Below are 27,240 nucleotides of genomic sequence, written 5' to 3' on the forward strand. Positions count from 1 at the left end.
TAAATAAATTACTGTTCGGTTGGTTTGTAGAGTTAGTTTGAGATGAAATTTTAAAATTAAATAAAATATTATTTTTATTTTAAATTTAAAAAATTTAAATTATTTATTATATTTTATATAAATATTTAATAATATTATAATAATTAAATAAAATAAGAGAGATGAATCTAATATTAATAAACTCATAAATAAATAAAATAGTCCATTTATTTTATTTTGTTTTTTTATCGTAAGCGGTGACGACGCTGGGCTCCTACAAGCTGTCCGAGTCCACCCACTAGCATTTGGTTGGTTGCGAATCTATTCCGTTCCCAGTCTGTCTGCCTCTCACCCTGTATCACATTCCCTCGGTTCCAGCGCCGACAGGTCCGCCATTCCTTTTCTCAAACCTTTTTCCGGGGATTTTTCTCTGAAAGGAGCTTTTTGTTCATACGCTTCTTATTTTCTTTCTTTTTTTTGATCTGAGAAAATCGTGGACAGCGACGAAGTATAGAGTTCGTTTTTTGTTATTTTTGGGTTCTGGGATTTTGTTTTCTTGTTTGATTTATGCTACAGTTTTAGTGTAAAAGCGAAGCAATGGGTTGAGAGGTACGCCGGGTTTATTTTTGCGTGTTTCTTTTTGTTTGAATTCTGTTCCGTGTTTTATTCACTCGAACATAAATGATATTTTGTTCTGTTTTTTCTTTTTCTTTTCACCCCAAACTGCTGGTTTAATGCTCAATTCGGTCACTGAGAAAATGAGCAAGAATGAAAAGCAATTGTAGCTTTAAATGAGATTAATTACATCTTGGGAACTGGAAGATAATTTTTTGTTGACTTGAGACTTTTATAAACGATTAATACAAGGGAAAAGGTAGTTCTGTTATCTCTATGCAGTTCTCCAGATTATTACGTCAATAGAATTTAGGATAGTTTTATTTTGTTCGAATTGAAATTCTGACGCTCATGAATTAGACTCAGGGTTGTTTAAATTTTACGGAAAGTATAGTTTGCTTCCGCAAGAGTCTTACTCCCTTTTCCTGGACTAGGAATTTTCCAAACCGTCAAAACTCATTGACAGAGCTAAGGAAACGTAGCATGTAAATTATTCCAACTAAACGCAAGTACTAGGCTCAGTTTTGAGTCAAAAGTCTGTTTTTCTCCCGTTTACTTTTTTTCTCTGGGATTGGGAGTGGTCTCGTTGGCTGTCAGTCTCTCCTTTGAGGCTGAACTTGGTTGAATCTTATTGCAGGAATAGCTCAGTATAGAACTTAGAAGCATCGGACTCATATCAGTTGGGAAAGACTATTTCGGCAGGAGAAAAGGATAGTATTTCTGATTATGTACTTCTAACTTCTAAGCGACTACCTTGTTCTCGTGGAGGAGTAATTCAGAAATGGCTTTTGAGCCATTGGTTTGGTATTGTCAGCCGGTGAAAAATGGGAAGTGGGCAAGGGCTGTGGAGAATGCATTTGGGCAATACACACCGTGTGCAGTTGACTCTCTGGTAGTCTGCATTTCTCATTTGGTTGTTCTGGGTCTGTGCTGCTACCGGGTATGGAGGATCAAGAAGGATTTCAAAGTCCAGAGGTTCTGTCTGAGGTCGAAGTTTTATAATTATGTTTTGGGTTTATTGGCTGCTTATGGTACTGCCGAGCCTTTGTTTAGATTAATTATGGGAATTTCAGTCTTAAATTTGGATGGGCAGACTGGCCTTGCGCCATTTGAGGTGAGCTCATTCTTTTGATTGTTTAATGGCTTGTGCTCTTTTTTTTTTTTTTTCGCAAAATTTTTTCCTGGTTTCACCTGGCTCTTCTGTTTGGCGCACACAAAGCATATGGAATTCAAATTTTGGTGCTTGTATGCATAGACCTAACCATATGCATGTGGTGTACAATCTAACTTGTTTTCAAGAGAAGACAAATCAAATTGTTTGTGGGAGTTTTTAAATCATTATATCTGATGTTTTTTGTTGTTTTGAAAATTTCATTATCTCAATTGCTCACCGTATGTTTGAATACATTTGATTTTGGTTACTTTATTAGTTTAATTTGGATGTTTTGTACATTGAAACTTAGATTAGTTCAAGAAACTATGGATCTTTCAAGCACATTTGGCGTTTCTTAACTTCTGCCATTATTTCTTTGGTCTACTTCAAAATCTTTATATTGATCCTTTGTTGGCAGATTGTTTCTCTACTCATTGAGGCTCTTGCGTGGTGCTCTATGCTGGTCTTGATTGGTGTAGAAACTAAAGTCTACATCCGTGAGGTTCGATGGTTTGTCAGATTTGGAGTCATTTATGCTCTAGTTGGGGATGCTGTAATGCTCAATCTTGTTCTTTCAGCACAGAAGTTTTATGATAGGTTTGCGTTTCTCTGGTCACTTGAATTGGATACCTCCTTGGCCAGTGATTATACAACTTCATTTTAATATTCTCTCTCTCTCTCTCTCCCCATTTCTCTTCTCTCTCTTTCTGGCATAAACACACATGAAAATATCCGTATTTATTGAAGTATGGACTTTGAGTTCGTTCTTATGTTTCTACTTATATAAAAAAAAGAGTTCTTACTTATGTTTCTAACTTTCATTCTAGTTAAAAAAATATTCTGTATGAGTATAGTCAAAATTGGCCTGGGATCATATGAATGTGGTAGTGCAATGGTAGTTCGCTCGGATTAAATCATTGGATTGAAGAAGACCAAAGCATTATCTTCTTCAGTATGTTTTGCAAAGGTTGGTGGTGGAAAGACAACTGAAAGTGTTTGTTCTCTGTGCAGGTCCGTTCTGTATTTATATATCAGTGAGGTTGTAGTCCAGGTTGGTTGCTCTTGAGTTCTTACCTACCCTTTACACTATTTTTTTTTTTTAAAAGTTTTCAAACCTTACTTGTGTTTGCATTGCATTAAAGAGGTTGCAAGTATTTGGATTGAGTCTGTAGCCACCCCTAGGGCCTAGGGGTTGGCTCAAGTGGTAAGGGCCTTGGCCTTGGAGGTATGATTTCCCAAGTTCTAAGGTTCAAACTCTTGGGTGCAAAACATTTATAGGGGTCATGCCCCATTGGTGAAAACTCAATGATTTACCTGATCCGTGTGATTTGGGTGCACTACATGGGTCTGGGGCTTAACTGGGTAAACGACATATTGTGTTTGCGTGGTCTCTTGGTTCCTCATCTCCAAAAAAGGTATTTGGACTGAGTCTGGTAATTAGCTCTACCACTCTGTTTGTTTTTGGAATTAAATAATGTCAAGCTAGATTTGTTCAATGAAATATGAAGCATACACACACAGACACACTAGCACGCTTCAAGGCAAATATCACATATATATTCAAGCATGGGTTGGGAAGGGTAGATAAAAGAAAAAATTTGCAGCAACCTCATTTAATCCTGTAGATTTGTACGTGAATCGGTAGAATAGAAGCTTCTTCAAAGTTGTTGATTCACCAAGAATTCTAGGAACTAGAGTATCAAATCTTTGTTGATTCTGAAAAATGCTAAAGAATTGGCAAAGAGAAAAAAATGATCTCAAATTTCTTGTTCAAACTCCAAATCTCCCTGATGGCTACAATATTATGAGTTTATAGAAAATCTGAAGTAAATCTTAATGAATAAAATGACTGAAAGACCCAAGCCTGAAAAGAGAGTATTCAAAACACCCATGACTAGAATAAGAAATGAAATTAAAAAATGAAACAAAATCAGCTCCATTTGGGATTATAGTTATAATAAAAACTGAAAATACAATTAGAAAAATCAGTCCTATGTTATTTTTGACGGTCTAGGATTGTCATGTAATCTTCCATTATATGTTATGCATGACACACTCACATTTAAATGTCTGTGTATCATATATACTCAAAGATGGTGAAAAACGGCCTTAGTACACGGCCTAGGAAAGAATAAGAACAAGTAGTATTCCATGGATTATCTATGCTCAGTTACATTACAAAGCATTCCAAGTCATTTTGATATGTCTATTGTTTCTCTCTACTTTGTGCGTCCTTTGATTCTGGCATTTCCTTTTCTTCGGGATAAAATTCACTTATCAAAGTAAAAATGAGTACCAACCAATATTATTATTTTTAATGCAGATTTTGTTTGGAATACTTTTACTTGGATATGTTCCTCATTTGGATCCCTATCCTGGTTATACACCAATTCGGACTGAATCAGTTGATGATGCTGCATATTCTGAACTACCGGGAGGAGAGTACGAATGTCCTGAGAGGCGTGGCAGTGTATTTTCAAGTATGTATATGTGACATTGTCAATTGATATGACATGAATGACTTTCGTTTAGATAATCTCAAATGTTATGAAGTGTTGAATGGATTCAGAAATCATTATTCTTAGAATTAGAACCCAAATCATGTACGGTGTACCATGGTTGGTCTGCCAATCACAAACCAGCACATTTTGTCTGTTCAAATTGCTTCACCACACTATTCTATTTAACAGTAATCATCATACTGAATGCTTTTTTATTGTTTTAGTTGATGATTACCTAAAAAACCTGTTTTAATTACTTTCATACTTTAATTACCGATCCAAAAAAAAAAAAAAAAAAAAACTTTCATACCTAATTTTCTTAAAAGGTAGATATTGGAGTGTAGTATTTTGATCTTTCCAGCTGTCTTTTCCCTCCCTTGTTTTTTTCCCTTGCATGCTTAGTGTATCATGGTGTGATGACACACAATTTTTCTTGAATTTGGTCGGGGTCTGAATTGATCTTGGTATGGTTGAGCTGCTTTGCAAACTAATTCTGGTTTCTTGTTTTTCTGTCAGCAATGTTTTTTTCATGGATGAATCCTATAATGAAGCTAGGGTATGAAAGACCTATCACAGATAAAGATGTGTGGAAATTAGATACTTGGGATCGGACTGAAACATTGAACAATAAGTATGTGGTTCTTTTCTTTTGAATTTGGCTTTCTTCACGACTTCTTGTCTAGTTTATTATGGTTTTTTATTTAACTTTGTAGGTTCCAGAGATATTGGGCTGAGGAATCTCAAAAGCCTAAGCCATGGCTTTTAAGAGCTTTAAATAGCAGCCTTGGTGGAAGGTAAATACTAAGATATGCAACTGATGATATGGTTATAATGGAGTAAGAGCAGCTTGTACTTGCTGTTGTCTTGGATAACGTTTTACTTATTTCTTTGGCAAGGAATGGTTACTGGCACTTTATTGGAAGATTTGAGAATTGGACCTAATGAGACCCAACTAGATTAGTGCTGATTGGATCTCTTATTACCCAAGTGATTTTTTTCTTCATCGTTGCTAATATAGGTTAATAAATTGAAGCTTGAGTTAATTGAATTACTCAAGTTATTCAAACATGTCATGGATGCAATCAAGCTTCCCAACTCTGAATATCATAAATCATAGCTATAATACCTCGAATTGAGTCTTCAGTGATGAATAGATCTCACATTCGTTGGTAGGGAAAAGTTCTTATCTTTTATAATGATTCTAAGGGACTCCCATTGTAACATCTACTACCTATATAATTGAATCATTTCCTTTACTCTTATCAAGCCACTTCTGCATTTTCCTAATTACCATCATTTACACTTAATTACCTTACCTTTTTGTTATCTTATTGGTTCCTTATGAGGATGCCAGAGATTTTAGGGGAGAGATTGTAATATCTTGGATTGAGTATAGGGATGTGGTGAATGGATTATGGGATACCACATTGTTTAGGAGGGAGAAGTTTTTGTTGTTTATAATGATTCCGAAGGACCCAAATTGTAAGATTGACTAGACTTTTTGGAGTATAAGTCCATAAGTGACTTGGGTTTTCTTGGGTCGTTGCAATAGCTGGTCTTAAATGCTCATGTAAATTTTTTCCTTTCCATGTTCTAATTCTAATGGTGTTAGTCAAATTGAAGAATGGCTGTACAAATAATCTAGAAATTGATATTGTGGGAGTTGGAGCGCTAATATGGAAGAAATCTATACGTATTTTCTTTTTTGAGAAGTAAAGAAATCTGGAAGAAAAATTCTGTGGTCAAAACTGCACTTCTCCCTTTTACTTGTCACATAAAACAGATAGAAACCTTTCATAACTTTACTTTGTGTATGGTGATCTGCTTCCTAAATCATTATTATGTCTTAGCATCTCACGAGTGTCCTCTTTTTGCTTCCTGTAGGTTTTGGTTTGGAGGGTTTTGGAAGGTAACAAGCTTATGCTTTTTGTAAAATTCTATTCTTCAATTTTCTACACACCCCCCAACACGTCTGACATGGACATGCACAACGATCTATCACCGTTTTAAATACATTTCTTTAAACATATTTGTCAATTCTGTAGGTTGGCAATGATGCATCCCAGTTTGTGGGCCTCTCGTCTTAAGTCGTCTCTTACAGGTAATTTTGTTTTGTTCAATTCTATGGATAAATCAATCCTTTTTAGTAAGCTATTGTCTTGGGCATCTGTCACTGATTGTAATGGGTCTAGTTTTCATATTTTACCTATATCTATTTCTAGTTCCTAGTTGTTGTTCATGTATTCTTCATATACTTTCTGTGTACTTGGGGGCCTACGCCTTCTTCTCATTAATAAAATTTTAACTTTACCCATAAAAGAAATCAATCATTTTTAAGTTCTCTATTTGACATCAAGCCCTAGGAAGCACTTAATTGCAATTCTCAACATGATGTGTCCAATAGAGTATATGAATATAGATAGATTTTTATTGAAATTGGTTAAGTACGAAATACTACTCATCATTATCGATGATGCTGATATTATGATTAACTCAAGTTATTTGGAATATGACCCTATTTAGGCCTCTTGAATCGGTTTTCTGAAGCTATTCCTGGAAACATGGTTTCAAAAATCACAGTAGAAATCTGTTTTTTTTTTTTTGGTATAAAAAATGTGTTTGGATGGATATAACTTGAACTTTTATCAGAAAATAAAACAAGGAATATTTCAGAGAGCTCATGTAGGGTGTGAAATCTCTTATCATTATGAAGAGAGTCGGAGAGGGAGAGGAAGATCCTTGGATGGCGAGAGTTGTGGTTTGGGAAATCTTGTGGGCAACATAATCAGATTTAAAGAGATGGTGTTGGGGGTGGAAATTAAGGTGCAATTGGATGATAAGTTTAGGGGGAGTGAGAGATAAAGTGAGGGAGACAGAGTGTAAGAATGGGAGGCAGCTGGTTTGCATCTGCAAACCCACTGCTTGGCCTTTAATCTACTTGACTCAAGCTGGAAGCTGACCTGCTTTGCCTAGGGATCATCGGGCCCTTTCCAACCCTAATTCCATTCTCTTTTTTCACCCAATTATATAGGAGTTAGGAGTTAATGTTTTGGGTTTAAGCGGAGAACTTGGCCATGCATGAAAACTGGTCCTAAACTTTAATGGAAATATTCATATAAAGACATAATCGTTCTTAATATTAAAATAAAGCCTTTTCAATGAAATGAAGGGTGGTTTTGTTGTTTTATATTTTTTTCAAAGTCCATGGTAGTTTAGGGGGTAAGTTACATTGAGGTGGTATCCCATCTTAATTTGATGGTTTTTTTTACTAGTTTGGAAAGTTGCCATGTTGTGTGCTGTTTTTAGCAAGTTGTCTATCTCTTGTCTGGTCTTCCAACTTCTTGTTGGTTTAAAATCATTTCCAGTTAAATAGAATTTTTACTATAGGCACACAGATTTGAGCTTCTGTATACACATAAGTGTGAAGCTTTTAGGACATTGCACATGCTAATCCAAACCAATTCCTGCACTTGCCCCTGTATAAAGAAGCCAAAGGGAATGAAGGATTAAGCGTAGATGGTTGGCTAATAAGTTATAAGGGTGAAAATGTAGGTTTTTTTCTTTCTCATTTTAGAAAACCATTATCTCACTTTGCAATTGAAAATCTAATCTATGGTCATGGTATTCCTAGTTTTTTTTTTTTTTTTTTAAATTTGAAAAAGCTGGAGGATTGTCTTTTTTATAGGTAAAATAAGATTTTGCTTGATCAATTAAATAGGCAAAGCCCAAGTACACAAGAAGTGTATATGGAGAACACCTAGTTACGAGTTAGGATCTAGAAATGGATACAAGAAAATCATTGGGACTTGTCCCATTGAGGACAATGACATAGCTAGAAACATCTAAGATCATCCAACTAGCGCTCTCAATCTTCAAAACTCTGAGACATAAGCAAATCATATTCCACACTGCAGCATTTTGGCGATTACCTGGAAGGCCTCTCCAACTAGCAAGGAGATCCACCACCCTCCTAGGCATTGCCCACTCACTCAAGTCCATGGCAATGTGAATATGAGCATTGCTATTAGGGAAATTAGAGGGCTTTATGCTTAAGGTGTTATTTGATGAAGTTTAGATTTAAAGATGGAACTTGATGGTCAGATCTATGCTTTTTCAGCAGTAATGGCACAATGATAAACAATTTCTGCATAAATTTAAATTAGTAAACAAATGTAGTTATATGCAGCAGCATTGTTGAATGATCTAGGAAAGACTATAACCATTTAAACCTTAGTCTTCCCCCAAGTATGCAACTTAATTTACATGATGAATTTTCTGCAGTCAATGCAACGGGGGGATCCGGCATGGATCGGTTACATCTATGCCTTCTCAATATTTGCTGGAGTGGTATGGCATTAATCTTCCCTATTTTTTTTTTAATTTTAATTTTCTGGATTATCTATGTATGCTCATCAAAGTATTAATGCTTTAATCAATATATGTGGGGTGCAGATCCCATTCATTGTATATTGACATAAGCCATTGTAATGATTTTGTTTCTAGCTTTCCTTTTCTCATTCTTGCAGTGACATGTTAGCATGTGATAACAAACTAAATCAAAAGCTTCCAAGGCAGTTTGATATGGATTAAAACTTGATGGACCAAAATTCAACTTCTTTGTAGTTCACTGCATCCAGTTACCATTGAACTCACTTTAAAGAATTTAAACATGTAGATATTGACGCTTTAGAATTGGTTCTGCTCGTAACTTTGGACTTTGGTAAACTAAAATAGTCGGCTTCGCACTGCCTTTTGAGGTCACTTTTATGTTTTTCAGAGAGCTATTTTGTTGATGTCCTTCATCTATGGAAATATTTGTTTGAACTTTCAATTCTGCTGATAGAAACCGAAGTTGCAAATCAATCTTTAGCCACTCCTTTACCCTCTGGGCCTCTCCATGGGGTCTATCCAACTCCATTTGACTATGCTATCCTTAGCATTATGGAATCTGTATTTTGCGAGTTTGGACTTTCAATTTATTGAGGCTATATGTTATGGGTTTTGGAGATTGTGTAGGCTCTTGTGATACTTTTCATCCCTGTATTTGTTTGGAGAATATTATTGGCATCTCCTACAGTTGTCTTGGAAGAAGCGCCTATAGAGTGCTTGTCTTATGTTCCTTTTTCTCTTATTTTAATGTTACCTTCCTTATGACTAATATGTTGAGTCATTAATTAAATCTTATACTTTCGCCTTATGATTACTAATCATTTATTTTATTTTGAAGGAGATTAATTTACATTTTAATCCTATTGGAATCCTCCTCTTTCTGCCTGCATCTTTGTTATTAAACTGAAATTTGACTCATCAAGAAGCTCATACAATTTCTGAATTATATAATTTGTTTCAGGCTTTTGGTGTCTTATTTGAAGCTCAGTATTTTCAGAATGTGATGCGTGTTGGTTTTCGACTGAAATCAACCTTGGTATTTTTTTAACCTTGTTTTTTTCTTTCCCTGATCCTTATGAAATGTTTTTGGTGCTTATTTAGATATTTCTTATGTTGATTTGCCTGCCTTTTGGAATGCCTTTCAAGATTATTCTATTGCATTAGTCCCATGATGTTAACAACTAGTGGCAAACACTACTTTATGAGGTTGTAGCTTCTTCACCTTTCTTCCAGGTGAGAAAAGCTATATGGGGGAATCATGGGATAGAGTTGGGCGTTGGGAAGAGGGAGTAGTTGATGTAATACCTTGTATAGTAGATTGAGTATAGAAAGGTGGTGAATGAGATACTAAATTGTTGGGATAGAGAAGTTTTTGCCCTTTATAAAGATTTTAAAGAGCTCAAATTATAACTTTGATTAATCCTTTTGGGCTATGGGCCCAGATGTGGCTTGTGCCATCCTTGAGTCGTTACAGTTGATGATGTTGCATAAAACTTGAAATTCTGCTTTTGGATTTGGCTGGCAAATTGGAGATTTATAGCATGGGCTTGGTGGCATAGGCAGCCGTAGAAGTGAAGCCTATCACCATGCCGACCATGAAATACGAGATGGGGCCCCTTCTTTAAGATTTGATGGAATGGCCTAGCCCACCCAAGAGTTCTTATGTCATATGGGAACGATATGGGAATGCATGGCTGGAAAAAATACTTATGGTTTTGATATCCAGTAGGAATAATAAGAATCAAAGTCCAGCTTGGTTGGTGAACCTAGTGATAGGAGACTATCTAGCTTGGTTTGGAGAGCACTTGTTGGGTTAAAGAATTTTTTGTTGCAAAATGTTACAGCCTAAATGCTGTACTATTGACCTACTTGTTCGGATGGATCTTCACCCCAAAGTGTCCCCATATTGCATGCATACATCTGTAAGTAACTTAGTGCAACATGGCAAATTTAATTGAGAGGAATAAGCAAAGAAAAGAAAAACGGGTCAGCATCTTAATGTGTATTTGAGAGAGTTTCCACGGGCTGAGGAGTGTCTACATGAGTTCATTAAGGTGTCTACACGTGAATAAAAACCTCTTTTATATTCTGTTGAGAGTTCCTAAGTAGAAAGAAAAAGGGGAATTGGAAATTCAAAGGAGAAGCCAGTAATCAGACTCAGTGACATTGAGTTAGTTTCTTGAGAGCTTTTCAAATGTTTATCTCACAGTGTCTTCTGATTGCTCTCTTTATTGGGCGCAACAGGTGTTTCCACAGACTGCATATCGAACTATCCAATGATAGATACTGTCGAGTAACTGGATTCTTGTCATACAGTACTTCCCATGTCAATAGATTTAATTAAACCAAAAAAGATGCAAATGAACATTTATAAATACTGAGTGTTGTTCGCTCTTGGAATAAGTAGGTATAAATCAATTTCACTAGCCAATCTGATTATTGGATGATTGCATGCTATCTACGACTTTGCAGTTTGAATCTCTATTGTCTGGATTTGTCAATTTGTGAAATTATTTTCAATTGTTTGAGAAAATACACAGATATTTATTATGTGAGATTTTTTCAAATACGTTTTTCCTGGTACTTCAGCATTTGTGAATATTGGATTTGACATTATTAGAGCCTGCTTTTTTTTTTTTTTTCCATTGATGAAAACATACTCATTCTTTGTCTCAGCATTCCTTTTAACAATCATCTGTTGTCAAATATCATTCCCTTTATAATTTCTTGAGCTGAAACAAAGTGTTTGGGTCAGTTCTTGTGCTTAGCTATGCCTAAATTTAGCAACAGATTTTGTTGGTTTGGGCTGGGTCATGATTGGTAATTGTTTTTGTGAATTTAAAGTATGGTTATGGGGTTTAACTTCTTAAAGACAAGAATTGCGTGTGTGAAGGTCTTGCTGATTTATATTTTAATGCTTGGGTTTGAAGATCGCTTTATTGGATCATATGCTAGGTGTTAGTGGAGTTATATAATGTTATGATCCTCGATTGGGCTACGAAATTTGGGCTCACATACTTGAACATTTTTGTGTCAGCACTGAAGGTGTTGATGGTTCTAATATATATATATATATATATATATATATATATATTTTTGATAAGTAAACAATTATATTGATATAAATAGGCATAGCCCAAGTACACAAGATGGTATAAAAAAGGTCACACCTATTTAGAGAGAAGCAATAGAAGCAAGAAAATCATGAAAATTGAGGCTACGAAAATCTACAGCTGTGGCCCAAAGAAAGAGTGCTAACAAAAAAAATCTAAGTTCTTCTAGTGAGCGCTCATTGTCTTCAAATGTCCTGGTCATTTTATTCCTTCCATAGGCACCGCGTGATACAAGTCGGGACCATTTTCCACACCACTGAGATTTGTGGGAGACCTCGTAGTTTTATCCAGCTGGCCATGAGCTCTGTCACTGTGGTAGGCATAACCCAAGCTAAGTCCATTCTATTAAACACTTCATTCCGTAATGATCCAGCCACCTCACAATGCAACACTAAATGATCCGTAGTTTCACCATTTTTCCTACACGCAATACCAATCTATTATGATCACCTTATGTCTCCATAGATTATCTGTCGTCAAGATCTTACCTAATGCTGCCGTCCATACAAAATGATGAACATTCAATTCCTTAAATCACTTTTCCTACAATCTCTCTAGTCAACTATTGACTTGCCATCTTAGTTCAAATTCAAATTCCCCTATTCCCTCAAAGATTCCCTCCATCTTACAAACTTTCCATATCCATTCTTAAACCAACCAAATCTAGTCAATCTTCCAAAGACCAAGTCAACCCTAATCCGTCCACCTTAGCCAATACCAAATCCAACACTTACCTGAAGAGATTCCTACCATTTAAGAATCTTTCCTTAATTTTATCCTGGCCAATCCCTAAACTCTAGGAGCAACCTTAGACTCCTTCAAACACCATCCATCTTCATCCAGTTACCTTATCCAAATCCTATATTCCTCATCTTATTTTTAATCAATCCCTAAAGTCAAGGAGCAACCCTAGACTCATTCAACCACCAAACCCTAGCCACCAGACCCAAGCCTCACTCTTCCACCTCATTCCCAAACCCTAGCATCATCCTAAACTCCAACCCTAAGCCAACTCTTCCAAATCTCGAAATCCACCCTAGCCACCTCACAAAACCCTAACTACGCTTCACCATACCAACCCTAATCATCATCCAAGAGGCCCCAACATCAAGGGCAACCCTCAAGCCATTCACATTGCATCAAACACCCATAATCCTAAGCCAACTCTTCCCAATCTCGAAATCATCCTTGGCTATCACACAAAACCCTAGCTACGCTTCACCCTACCAACACTAATCATCTTCCAAGTGGCCCCAACATCAAGGACAACCTTCAAACCATTCCACTTAGCATCAAACACCCTTATTCATCCCTTAGAACACCCGAACTAATCATCATCTCCATCATTTCATCACTCAAACACTATCACATTGTTAAAGGCGAAGTAAGTTGGTAAGGTTACTCGGTCATTATCCTCACTAAGGCAAGCTCGTGGTCCTTAGTGTTAGGGACAAGATCAGGGTCCCTAACATAGCAAGCTGAGGCGCTGCGTTTGTTTTCTAGCCATTGCTACTAACTGTCCTACTGCCTGTAGCTCCACCTTTGAACTGTTCCCTAGGTTGTGCCGGCACCTTCAACTGCACTAGTGCCTCCCTATAGCTGCAGTAGACCTCACCTCCGGTAGCCTCTGCAAGCATCCTCCTCCCCTGTAAATCACAGTTTTTTCTTCTAGGGAAATCTCTCCCAGCACAACAGCCATTTTCCTTTGACCCCTCCCCTCAACATCTTCAGGGATGAAGATGAAATTACGTCCTCCACCTCCACATATTCCACTAGTGCCATAAATCTTCCTCGGGCATTTGAGCACCTTTGTGCTATAAAACTTCTGTCACCCTCCCTTTTCGTCGCATACAGCTCCTTCATCCCACTCCTCAGGCATTCCTCCAAGGTTCTGAGGAACCATTGCACCACAGCTTTCCCAAGTCTTATCTCCTTCATTACCCTCCAGCTCCTCTCTGTGATGAGCACCGAGCCTCCCTCCTTCAAGAGAATGAAGGCTTTTGATTCAATGACTAATCTTTCGGACCCCCCATGATCAACAAATAATATCCTACACGTTCTAATCTACCTTAGAACACCCAACAATCCTCATCGATGAATGAATGGAGAGAAAATATTTGAATGTACGGAGAAAAAATATTTGAATAATATTCCCACTTAGAAAACGTTTGAGAAATTTTTCTTCTCATTCTCAAGATTCTATATATATATTTATGTTTATTACTTTTTGTAGATTGCCGCTGTATTTCGTAAATCTTTAAGGCTAACTCATGAAGCTCGCAAGAAATTTGCCTCTGGGAAAATAACCAACTTGATGACAACTGATGCTGAGGCGCTTCAGGTTTGCTTTCTATTTCTCAATTTGTATATATAGTTTACTTCATAGCTGATGCTTTAGAAAATCCAGGTTATTTATATTTGTGAAATCACTCTATTTCTGTAGCGATTTTGGATGTCCAAGTAATGTTTTTTATTAGTGGATATACACATAAATAATTCTTTAAAAATACTTAGATACAGAAAAACTGTTAGTGTACATAAATCTACATGTAATGTAAATATAGTTGTGCATGTTAACAATCTACTTCAAGTAGATTCAATCCAGTTACAACAAAGTAGAAAACGCCATATTACAGATCACTTGGGAGTACTATTAAAAATATTCTATTGTTTCTTCTGTTTGTAAAAACTCACTTGTTTGATTGTGTGACTAATTTGTTGTTTTCCTTGTACAGCAAATATGCCAATCACTTCATACCTTATGGTCAGCTCCATTTCGCATCATCATTTCTATGGTTCTTCTTTACCAGCAATTGGGTGTTGCTTCACTTCTTGGTGCATTACTGCTTGTTCTTTTGTTCCCCATACAGGTTCAAGTGTTACCTCACTTCACTTTGCATTATTTTTTGAAGTAAAGTATCAGTACTATATTGACTGGGATTTAGCAAATGAGTTTTAGCTAAAATGACACTTCCTCTCCTTGTGAGAATAAAATGGAGGGTGAGTTGTGGGTTTCAAACTTGCTGGATGTGTGTATTACTTACAAGTGAGAATTGAATCATATTCTATGTGGTTTGTTTTCATGTGTACCGTGGCTTTGTGTTTGTTTAACTTGGCTTACTCTTGTGGTAGGGAAAATTGAAATGCTGTATGAAGTGGAGTAATTTCCGATTTTGGTACATAGCACTACCACTGTGATATAATAGGAACAAAGATTTCCAGGAAATGAGGACATTTTTCATGATTTGCACTTTGTAGGTCACATTCAAGCTATATGTTATCAAGCTTGACTTGAACTTTATCAATATGTTGTCAAAGATATCTGAAAAAGATGTGAAAATTTGAAGTAAATGCCTGCGTGTGAGTTTGACATGGCCTTTATGGGAACAAGATGAAAAACAATGCAGTGTCTCACATATTTCTGCATTTTACAACTTCTATGATATCTAATCATGGTATTCGTGAAACTTTAACTTTAGGATTCAATTATGTTAATTGTTACTACCAAACAATTTGAGGTTAATTATGTTGCTTTCTGGATCTATGAATTTTGTTCATAGGTAACCTGAAGTCTATCAATCTGACCATGTACTCAGAGAATCAAATTTGTTTTTGTTTTTTTTGCAAGTTGGTTAGATGTTATTATGGCTTTATTTTGTCTTTCATCTGTGCATATTACCTTAATTATTTGTTGAAATAGATTGTTTCTAATCTTTGTAAAATATTGTGGGTGCAGACGTTTATGATAAGCAAAATGCAGAAATTGTCTAAGGAGGGTTACAATCTACAGACAAGAGAATCAGTCTCATGAATGAAATTTTGGCGGCCATGGACACTGTGAAGTATGGTTTATTTTGCATACAGTTATATTTTTGGTTTTTTTGTGAGATATGTGTGCAAAATGGTGAGTTGGCTGTATATGCTTAATATGATTCACAGATGTTATGCATGGGAGAGTAGTTTCCAATCTAAAGTAGAAAGTGTACGGACGGAAGAACTGTCTTGGTTCCGTAAAGCATCACTAATAGCAGCGGTATGTCATGTCACATTCAAAAATTACTTTTTGTTTCTTAATATTAGAAGAATTTGAAAATTACTATTATGTTCTGCTCCAGTGTTATTTCAATACATGTTATGTAGTTGTATTACTTAAGTCATATTTTTTGTTGGATATAAAGTTATGTGCATGCTAACCAGCCCAAAAAAGAGAGAAAAAAAACACATTCATGATTTCATGGTCCCCTGGATTTGTTCTCCAGCAATTTTAGTTCAGGACAAGTTTTGAAAAAAGAAAAACAGTACTCGTCATAGGCATTATGTAATGCCCCAGTAAGTTCCACATTGGGTGGGAGTAGTGTGATAGACATGAATGAGTATGATAAAAGGTGCATTGGTTCTAAGGAGCTTTAATTATAACACTAATTTGTTATTTTGGAGAACTTATAAAAAAAAAAAATAGTTATTTTGGAGAACAAATCCAGATGTGGCTTTAGCTTTCTCTGGGTCGTTACATGTTAGCATTAGTGTAGGAGTGGCAATGTTCACAGTATTAATGATGATATGAATAGTATCAGTCAGAGTTGAAGTCCATCATATTGATATCAAACACTGACATCTTGTGTATCTCCATCCACGTTATAGCTTGATTCAGAACAGGGTGTGGAAAATAGTCAAAATAATACTATTTTTTCCCAATAAAAATAGTATTATTTTTATTATTTTCTAAATCCTGTCCTGCATCAAACTATAACGTGGATGGAGATGCACAGAGGTCAGCATTTGACATCAATATGATGGGCTTCAAATATAAGCTTGAATCAGACTAATAAGTTGGCATGTATTGGCGATAAAAATGGAGTCTTATCATGCATTTGTGACTGTTTGTATGGCTGGAAAAGAAAACGAAAATTAATCTACTGGGTCGTCCTTATTTCTAGCCATAGTTGATAATATTGTGTAGTGCTTACATTTCTAAGAATATCTAGTTACTAGATGTAGCCTTTTTTTTGGATTTGCCATGTCTTTCCAGATATATAAATATTTAGTTATGTTCAACGAGGATGGTCCATGTACCATATACCCATGTATAACACCCCCTTCCCATAGGTTAGCAGTGTTACGTACTTTCTTAATTGTTCCTGGTAACAGCATGATAAAAATACCTAATTTATTGAAAAGAAATTCCCAAAAAATAACAAAAATATGGTCTCATAGCAAGAAAATTTAAAACTGATCTTTTAATGAAAAGAAAAGACACTTATTAACTAGTCTGAAAATCCCAAGACACATGATCTATGCCTGGCCGTCAGCTCATCAACACTATCTTCTTTACTTGGACATTTAAAAAAAAAAAAAAAAGAAAATAACTAAAATGAGTCGAATACTCAATACCTAGTACATCATACAGTAAACATAATAAACATAGGGTTTTCTTGAAAGCGTGCATATTTAATACTTATACTAACATAAACATGTAACGTGTACTATGCATAACTCATTAAACTTGTCTTTCGCTTTCTTTAATGGGCAGCACACCTTAACCCCTGTGTGCAGGGTTGTGCACCGGTTCCACTACTTATGCCCACAAGGGGAACCCTTTAACTTATCATAACATACTATGTTGGGCCAAGCTTAAGTCCGTGGCTTGCACATCCACTAATAATTGCATTGGTACCATGCATCTCTTATGGCCATTCTTAAAGCTTCTTTCATAACTTTCTTTTATCTTCTTACCATGATGCATGCAGAACACATAATGACATAGCTGATCGTAATCATAAATGAAAACAAATCATGATGCATGTAAAACATTTAATAACATGACATTGAGACTCATATAATAAATTTTTATGTAAAAATCAAATTTCAATAAAGGGCCACACACACATAATACTTTAAAAACATTGTTTACCATACATAGGGGTGTAAGGAGTTCGGTTTGGACTGGAAAAACCGATCGGACCCAATCTCGGTCGCACAAATTGTGGACTGAAGAAATTCGGCTGGTCCCAGGGTCTATAAATTTTGGACCGGACTGAACCCCTATATATATATTTTAAAAATATTTTTAATAATTTAATATATTATTTTTATATAGTAATTATATAAGTTAATGATGTAATTTTCATCTAATTTATTATTATTGACCATATAAAATATAAAATAATATATGCTATCAATTAATAATAAATTACAAATCATGTGATAATTTATGTCATTATATGTAAATAGTTAATACATCATACATTCATACATACTCTACTATTTACACTTAATTAAAGTAATTAGGTAATTGTTTTTTAAATACCTAAGTTGCAAGCTAGCATGAATAATTTATGTGTAATGAAATTATTTGATATTCATTAACCATATATAAAATGTATGAAATTATTAATAATTATGCATACTAAGGAGTAAAGTCTAAGTTAGTAAGTAATAACTATCAACATCATAAATATAAGGAAAATTCGATACACCACACTACCACCATCCCGCTTTCATCCCACTAAGGAAGATGTGACATATTTATTACTATTGAATGATCATTTATTGAATGCTTATTTATCATCTAATGGTGACGAATGTGCCACATCTTACTAAGTAAGATGAAAGTAGAACGAGAGTGTGATGTATAACATTACTCTAAATATAATTATAGTTAAATATTTTTTTAATGAGTTAGTTACATAATCCACATTAATAATTCACTTAATTTTAATTTTAGTAATTTAAATAATTTTTTTATTAATTTATTTTAAAAAAAAAAGATGAAACAAAAATAACAAAATAATTGGGCCCGACCGAGAAAATGATGGACTGAAAATTTCGAGTTTGATTTACACCCCTAACCGTACATGGAAGGGTATGATCATGCTGCTTACTTTTTTGCTACTATCGATAGCAAATGCGTCAATAATCACCTACTTGAAGTTGCTGTAAAAGGGTTGGACTTGTTAGGGTGAGGCTGGTTCTTTTTTCAATCTCCTAAAGTTGCAACTGTTATGTAGGGTTAGAGATTGGTTTTCTTGAAGAACAACACGTGGATTGCTATAAAAACTTTCAAGACTCACAACAGCCTCTGCTTTTTCTAGTTTTCAGGCCATACAATCCTTTTAATGAGACCTGAAAAACCTAATAATGGGGCTGTACGATTTTTTCTCAGTTTGTTTTTGTAGATAAATATGGGAAAGATCTTATACATTTCATATTGATGTACAAACATATATATACACTACATACAGTTGACACTTATACCCTCACACACTTATACTAATTACAAACATGTCCTCTAACACTCCCCCTCAAGCTGGGGCATATATATCATATAAACCTAGCTTGAAACAAATAAGTTTTAACCGACTCCAACACAAAGACTTAGTAAACACATCTGCGAGTTGATCGCCAGACTTCACAAAAGGTGTAGCAATGTCACCACTTAGTATCTTATCTCAAATGAAGTGACAATCAATCTCTATATGTTTAGTCCTCTCATGGAACACATGGTTGCAACACATGAAGGAAGTGTTGCAACCATGTCAGCTCACTAGTAGTGTGAGCCATTGCCCTATATTAAGCTTTTGCATTAGATCGGGCTACTACTGCTTGTTTCTTACTCTTCCATGTAACCAAGTTAACTCCTACAAAGGTATAATATCCAGTAGTAGATCTTCTATCTGAAGGGGATCCTGCCCAATCAGCATCTGAAAATGCTTCAACCCTAAGATGTCCATTTGGTCGATACAGTAATCCAAGGCCAGGTGCTCGCTTAAGATAACGAAGAATATGAATTACTGCATCCCAATGTGAGACCCTAGGCGTTTGTAAAAATTGACTCAGTACACTCACTGCATAAGAGATGTCTGGTCCAGTGATAGTGAGATAATTCAATTTCCCAACAAGTATTTGATACCTACCTGGATCTCCAAATAACTCTCATTCCTCTTTCAAGAATTTACGATTTGGGTCCATAGAGGTGTCAATAGGTCATGGACCCAGCATGCCAGTTTCTTCCAGAAGATCAAGTACATATTTCCTCTGGGATAGGTTGATACCCTCTTCAAATCTACTGACTTCAATTCCAAGGAAATATTTAAGCTTGCCCAAGTCTTTTGTCTGAAACTGATCATGTAAACACTATTTCAGCCTAGCAATTCCAGCAGAGTCACTCCCAAGTAATTACAATGTCGTCCACATATACAACCAACAAAATGTGACCTGCATCACTATGTAGGTGAAATACCGAATGATCTGTTTGGTATCTATGGAGACCAAATGCCAATACAACATTAGAAAACTTCCTAAACCATGCTCGAGGAGATTGTTTCAAACCATATAATGCCTTTTTTAACTTGCATACAATACCTTGATACTCCCTCTGAGCAACAAACCCAGGTGGTTGCTCCATATAAACTTCTTCATGCAAGTCGCCATGCAGAAATGCGTTCTTAACATCCAGCTGAAATAAGGGCCAGTCTAAATTAGCAGCAAGAGAGATCAACACTCGAACAGAGGAGATTTGGCAACCGGGGAGAAAGTCTCCTCGTAATCAATGCCATATGTTTGAGTGTAACCCTTAGCAACCAAGCGGGCTTTCAGCATCAGGATGAAATTTGATTGTATATACTCATTTACAGCCAATAGGTTGCTTACCAGGTGGTAGTGGAACAAGATCCCATGTCTCATTATGGTGAAGGGCATCCATTTCATTTTTCATAGCTGTTCTCCATCCCAGATCAGATAAAGCATCCTGAATTGTTTTAGGAACAGAAAGTTTTGAAAGTTGGGAGCTAAAACATGAAAATGAAGGAGATAAGGCATGATATGAGACAATTGATTAATTGGATGTTGAGTAATACAAGATCGAGTACCTTTGTGGAGAGCAATAGGTGGAGAGTCTGAAGTACTAGGTAACTCAGGATCCGAAGATGACACGGTTGGTGAAGGCATGGAAGCCGGTAGCCACGAGCAACGTGAGTAAACCTGTAAAGGAACTGGGGGAGGGGGTGGAGGACTGACAGGAGGGGAAAGTGTAAGATTAGGTAATGGTAGAGGATCACACTCAACACTCGAAGCTATGTCAGAGAAATAGGGTATGGACTCAAAAAAGGTAACATCAGCACTCGTGAAGTAGCTTCTAAGAATAGGACTATAACAACGATGTCCTTTTCGAGTCTGAGAATAACCAACAAAAAAACACTTTGTAGAACGTGGATCAAGCTTATCAAAACTTGGGCCAAGGTTATGAACATAGCAAACACACCCAAAAATTTTTAGAGGAAGGGTAAATGGTGGAGATGAAAGAAACAAGATGGAGAAAGGAGAGGAACCATCGAGAACTAATGAAGGCATACGGTTAATAAGGTGACAAGCAGTAAGAACATCATCACTCCAAAATCGTTTAGGAACATGCGTGTGCAGTAAAAGTGCTCGGGTTACATCTAACAAATGAAGATTTTTGCGTTCAACCACCCCATTCTGTTGGGGTGTATAAGAACATGAAGTTTGATGAACAATTCCTTTACTACTTACTTAAGTAGCAAAGGCACCAGATAAATATTCTCTAGCATTATCACAATGCAAAATCTGAACCCTTTTGTTAAATTGAGTTTTAATTTCTTTCCAAAACACTTTGAATATGGAAAGAAGTTCAGATTTTGCCTTCATCAGAAACACCCATGTCACACGAGAGTAGTCATCAATAAATGTGACAAAATACTGAAATGTGTTTGATTCAATGTTGATTGGTCCCCATATATCAGAGTGAACCAATTCAAAAGGACTCGAGGCTCGTTTATCAACTCGAGGTATAAACGACACACGATGATGTTTACTAATTTGACATGCTTCACAAGGAAATGGAGACACATTTCCTAGATTCCTAACCTGACGCTTTAAAAGGGAAAGAGAGGGATGACCAAGACTACAATGCCATTCATAAGCAGATGATGTGGATGTAAGGGCTCGAGTGGGTGATTGTTTAACATCAAGATAATACAAGCCATCAGCTTCATGCCCCGTACCAATCTTGTTTCCCGTCTTGAGATCCTGAAAGACACATGAAGATGGATAAAATGTTATTGAACATTGAAGACTTTGAGTAATTTTACTGATGGACAGCAAACTAAAGAGACAACTAGGAGCATATAGAACATATGACAATGATATAGAGTCAGTGAGCTTAGTGGATCCAATGCTTGTAACTTTAGCAAGAGAACCATTAGCAAGGGTAACACTTTTTGGAGATGTTACAGTATCTAACTTAGATAAGACAGAGGACAGACCAGTTAGATGTTCATTAGCTCCTGAATCAATGATCCACAGATCTTGAGTGGACGAGGCAAGACATGTGGATGCTATACCTGAGTGGGTAAGAGTAGCTGTGGGGGATGAAGCCCGTGTGTTACTCAAAAGCCACTCATACTCATCCTTTGATATACTAATCATACCTGAGTTAGAGCCAGTTGACTGTGATGTAGCATCTTGGCAAATGGCCTGATTAGCAGACCCAGATGATCTACCATGTAGATCCCAACAATAGTCCACCGAATGGTTAGTGCGACCACAATGGGTGCACTTATGAGGTTCTCGACCTTGAGTGCGATTACCTTTGGCATCATGTCCCCTACGTGCACCTCTACCACCTCGACTTCCATACCCACCAGGAGCAACATAAGAGGTACACTCAAATTTAGTTGTCATATATGAGAAACTCCAACACAATACCTAAGAAAAAACACAATTCAACTTGAAAAATTCGAGAAACACAATCTGAAAGTGTAGATACTTAGCCCAAGTACCCGAAAAACAACTCGAATACCACAATTTCGGTCTTGTATTGGCCTGAATCAGTCTGTTTCAGATCTGAATCAGGATGTTTCGGGTCTGTATCGGGCTGAAACGGTATGAACCGGCTGTTTCGGATCTGAACCGGGTTGTTTCGGGTTTGTATCGGCTGTGTTTCGGGTCTGGACCGGTACCAGTTTAAAACTAAGCTGAAACAGGAATAAGCTATCCTAAACGAGGATAAGAATACCGTATGTGTTGCCAGACAGGTGTTATTCCGGATAGGAATACACTCTTACTCCAGGTTTGGGCTATTCAAACTCAAGAATTGGATAGGCTATTCCTGTAACCAAACACTCTAGGCTTCAACCTTTTGTCGGCGTCGGAGGCCCTTCCCGGCGGCGACGACGATGCCAGTAACCGTAGACATTACCGGCGAGTCCACCCTGGGTGCCCAGTACCGGAGAAGATGCCAGAGAGTGGCTGGAAACCACTTCAAACACTTTCGAGCACCGACGACAAAGGGAACCACCGTATCGATTTGGGCGTGAACCACTGTACACTACTGAGATCTATCCAACGGACACTACTCTCTGATACCTTGTAGATACATATGGGAAAGATCTTATACATTTCATATTGATGTACAAACATATATATACACTACATACAGTTGACACTTATACCCTTACACACTTGTACTAATTACAAACATGTCCTCTAATAGTTTTGAAAAGGGGCTCCAGGAATCCTAATGGCTAGTAGTTCTAGGGAAAATAAGTTGCTATTCTTTGGATCCATTTAGGAGTCATAAATGGGACTGGTTTCCAATTATCATGAATTTAACAGCCAAAAATCAAATGAGCTTTAGCTAGAAAATATTTGGGCTTATCCATTTATATATGGGCCTAATGGGCCGAACGTACTCCATTTTGAATCTAGGTCTATAATTTCATATCCAATCCTATCTCCTCAATACTAGATCCTCAAATAATAAAGCCGAAAAAAATTTGGGTCGGGATGTTACACCATGATATTTGGGCATGTGATTTGCAGGTTATATTTTGACATGAGTTATTAATTATAGGGTTCTACATGAGAATAGATGTTAACTGTTAAGCATGGGGACCATGCAAATGCCATCTTCTCCTTCCTGATTCTCCACCTTGTTTTGCAGTGCAATGGGTTTATACTAAATAGCATTCCGGTTGTGGTGACTGTGATTTCATTTGGGATGTTCACTTTGCTCGGTGGGGATCTGACACCTGCAAGAGCATTTACTTCCCTTTCTCTGTTTGCTGTGCTTCGCTTTCCCCTGTTCATGCTTCCCAACATAATAACTCAGGTTCTTTCTTCTTTACCTTCATAAAAAATCTCATTTACTGCTGGATTAATCTGTGCAATGCTTTTGCATGTAGACAGGATAGATAATTATGTAGTGGTTTGACTGCTTGCTTATTCTGCTCTATGTTACTTAATCTGAGTAGTAGTGTATCGCTCAGGGACATTGAAATTGCTGATCCTTAGGAAATTATTAAATGTAACTGTATAAGACTGTTCTTATATTGTGTTTCTTAATCGTGCTTATAGTATAAATCTAAAGAAATGCTTATACTTATTGTCTATTGGAATATGAACTAATAAAAAAAACTTAATTGTCTATTGGATTATGAAATTTCTCTGCATATTTTGACTTTGAGTATCTTCTTTGGATAATATAAATGCCATCTTGAATTAGTGGCTTGGTTTTGCGGGAGTGGTTAGTTCAAATGGGTCCGTTTCTTTTCTAAGAGAATTAGAAGGTAACAGTATACCGATTAAAATGATCACCATTGTTTTAAGCGGTTGCGTATTTTCAGAAAATTCGCTCTATTGTGTTATGTAATCAGGTGTACACAAATGTCATACCATCTTCCCTTATAGCATTTCTCATGCTTTTGAAAATCTAATTCATTGTCCCCTCTCTCTCTCTCTCGTAGGTCCTTGGCCTTCCTCATATAAGGTTTCTGTGTATGCTATCTAGTTTAATGACCTAAAATCTTTTGAATCTCTGTTGTTAGGCTGCTCGCTTTTTGTACATAGGGTTTTAACTCCTTTTTGCTTGTTTGTCTTTTCTGCCAAAATGTGATTTTATTTACGAAAAGAGAGATAATGTCACTAAAACTACTGTGATTACTCAGAGATAAAGAAAGGAAAAGAAAAGAGATGCTGCATAAAATTAAAATTTTCAATATCATGAAATGTCTGACAAACCCAGCGACATTCTTCTAGAGAAACTCCATCCAACTTATGTTGATGTTAATTTGCAAGTGAAAAATCTTGGGAAAAGTGGGTCCAGCTCAAATGGCACCTCTTCTCCCTCTTAGAAATGTGGAAAGCATGGTTGCTGGTGAAAGACTCATTGGGTGCTTGTAAAACTTTGGATCAAAAACTTGCTTTTTAAATAGAAAATCTATTGGCGAGCCTCCTTATTGACACACCCAAAATACTGTTGATTGGAAGTCTTCCACATTAGCTACCAAAATTATTGGTTTTTCGACGTTTTTAAAACAGTAATGGGTCCCTTAGTAAGTTGTGTTTTTACATGCAGGTTTGTATGTAACAGAACATTTTTTTTAATAGTGATAATGTGAATTACTTCTTTCGACTTAAACTAGTTGTCTGTTTCTTGGCCTTTGATGCTTCCTTGTTTTGTGAAAAACTGTTGTTTCTTTCCTTCTAATGCTGCCTTAATTTGGCAGGTGGTTAATGCAAATGTATCCTTAAAACGCCTGGAGGAACTACTCTTAGCTGAAGAGAGAATTCTTCTACCAAACCCACCCCTTGATCCACGACAGCCAGCTATCTCAGTCAAGAATGGATGCTTTTCTTGGGACTCTAAGGTCTATTTTTAAAGTAGATTCTTTTGTGTTACATGTGTACATACATTATCACACACATTTTTGTATTATCATGACATATTACTATTTTAGGCTTGATTCCTGTTTCTTGCTTACAGTTATTAATTGTTCATTTTAAATAGCTTTTGAAATAATTCACTCTACATGCATGTAATAATCTTGATATTGTTGTCATTATTATATTTAGTTATTTTATGTTGTTACAATATATATTCCCAAGTAGAGTACATAATGACGTAAATTTATTTGGGTAAAACTCATGTTTTCTGATAGCACTATGGTACCGAGGCGAATCCTGAGTAATGCCATTATTCTCTAATATCATCTGTTCTCATGGTAGTTTCTTGTATTACAGCTCCATGGCTGAAAAGCCTTATCTTACCGGCTCTCCATTTTAAAGAAATTTCTTGAGCATTGTCTTGTACTTGGTGACATTATGAATACTGTAAACTTTCTAGGTTTTGCTTCTCCTTTGTCGGAAAACTAGCAGTTCCTGAATTTAATTTTTGTTTCCAGGCAGAGAGGCCCACACTGTCAAATATCAATTTGGATATATCTGTTGGTAGCTTAGTTGCAATCGTTGGCAGTACTGGAGAAGGGAAGACATCACTTATTTCTGCAATGCTAGGGGAACTTCCTTCAATCTCAGATGCCAGTGTTGTTATGAGAGGAACAGTTGCCTATGTTCCACAAGTTTCATGGATCTTCAATGCTACTGTAAGAAAGCTTATATTTTGTACTTATGTATATTGTCTAAAACAAAAATGTATCATTTAAAAAAATTAATTTGTTTTGCAACAATCTTACAAACTTTGCTATTGTACACATGCAGATTAAGTGACAATTCTGCTTGTTACTTAACAAACAAATGGTTAGGGTAGCTTCAATAAATCAATCTAGCTCTAGCGGTCATTTTTTGTTAATTATGTGAATTTAGTGACCTTTGGTTTTTATTTACATATTTTCTTTTTACTTTGCAGGTGCGTGATAACATTTTATTTGGATCTGCTTTTCAATCAGCAAGATACGAGATGGCAATTGATGTAACTGCATTGCGGCATGACCTTGATGTACTACCTGTAAGTATTTCACAATGTCTTGTACTGAAGTTAAGGATGTTTTCGTGAAGTAACATATTATTCAACTATTGTAGGCCTCAATTTAACATGTCTTTGCATGCTTAATAATTAGGGAGGTGATCTTACTGAGATTGGTGAGAGAGGAGTCAATATTAGCGGCGGGCAAAAGCAAAGAGTTTCCATGGCCAGAGCCGTATACTCTAATTCTGATGTGTACATTTTTGATGACCCCTTAAGCGCTTTGGATGCCCATGTGGCTCGACAGGTAACTGTTTCATGTTAGACAATACTCAATTCACTTTTTATTTTGCCTTCGTTGCTTCTACATTCTATTTCAAACTGTATATAGACTATATAATCTTGGTTGTGTTACAAAGGTGTGGCTCCAGTAATCTCCTCTCTCAAGGTTTAGGCCAGTTTCGTCTCAATCTATCGTTATACATTGGTTAGTAAAAAAAAGTCTGCTGGGTTATATTTTAAAATGAACTGGACTATTTCAACATGCCATGCAATATAAGAGTGAATAAGCGCGCTCAAATGCAATCAGTTATTTAATTTATGTGCATATTTTTCAATTATTTTAAAGTCTTGAGAAGCCTGTAAAAATTATCAGCAGTCCATTTTACTTGTAAGGTTATATTTCTTCTCCAGTCATGCAGACTTGAGCAGTATTAACCAAGCACTATTGTGTGAATGGGGTTATTTTTGGAGATCTGTTATTGGAGTTAA

At 36.2% G+C, this 27,240-nt stretch overlaps 1 protein-coding gene across 1 annotated transcript in view; it reads left to right on the top strand.

Moving 5' to 3' along the window:
- The first annotated feature begins 372 nt into the window (after positions 1–372).
- The window catches only part of LOC121265351 (ABC transporter C family member 2), a 43,100-nt gene continuing 16,232 nt past the window's right edge, over positions 373–27,240 (top strand). The window contains 22 exon segments of the mRNA XM_041168942.1: positions 373–588; positions 1,232–1,708; positions 2,166–2,344; positions 2,759–2,798; positions 4,071–4,227; positions 4,765–4,879; positions 4,962–5,042; positions 6,133–6,157; positions 6,294–6,315; positions 6,318–6,349; positions 8,530–8,595; positions 9,599–9,673; positions 13,984–14,091; positions 14,486–14,620; positions 15,487–15,526; positions 15,529–15,592; positions 15,690–15,783; positions 23,710–23,877; positions 25,274–25,414; positions 25,949–26,149; positions 26,413–26,511; positions 26,624–26,776. Coding sequence (XP_041024876.1) covers positions 1,376–1,708; positions 2,166–2,344; positions 2,759–2,798; positions 4,071–4,227; positions 4,765–4,879; positions 4,962–5,042; positions 6,133–6,157; positions 6,294–6,315; positions 6,318–6,349; positions 8,530–8,595; positions 9,599–9,673; positions 13,984–14,091; positions 14,486–14,620; positions 15,487–15,526; positions 15,529–15,592; positions 15,690–15,783; positions 23,710–23,877; positions 25,274–25,414; positions 25,949–26,149; positions 26,413–26,511; positions 26,624–26,776 — 2,328 coding nt within the window. The 5' untranslated portion in view covers positions 373–588; positions 1,232–1,375.

Source organism: Juglans microcarpa x Juglans regia, chromosome 5D (genome assembly GCF_004785595.1).
Source record: "Juglans microcarpa x Juglans regia isolate MS1-56 chromosome 5D, Jm3101_v1.0, whole genome shotgun sequence".
In the NCBI taxonomy this organism is placed as follows: domain Eukaryota; kingdom Viridiplantae; phylum Streptophyta; class Magnoliopsida; order Fagales; family Juglandaceae; genus Juglans; species Juglans microcarpa x Juglans regia.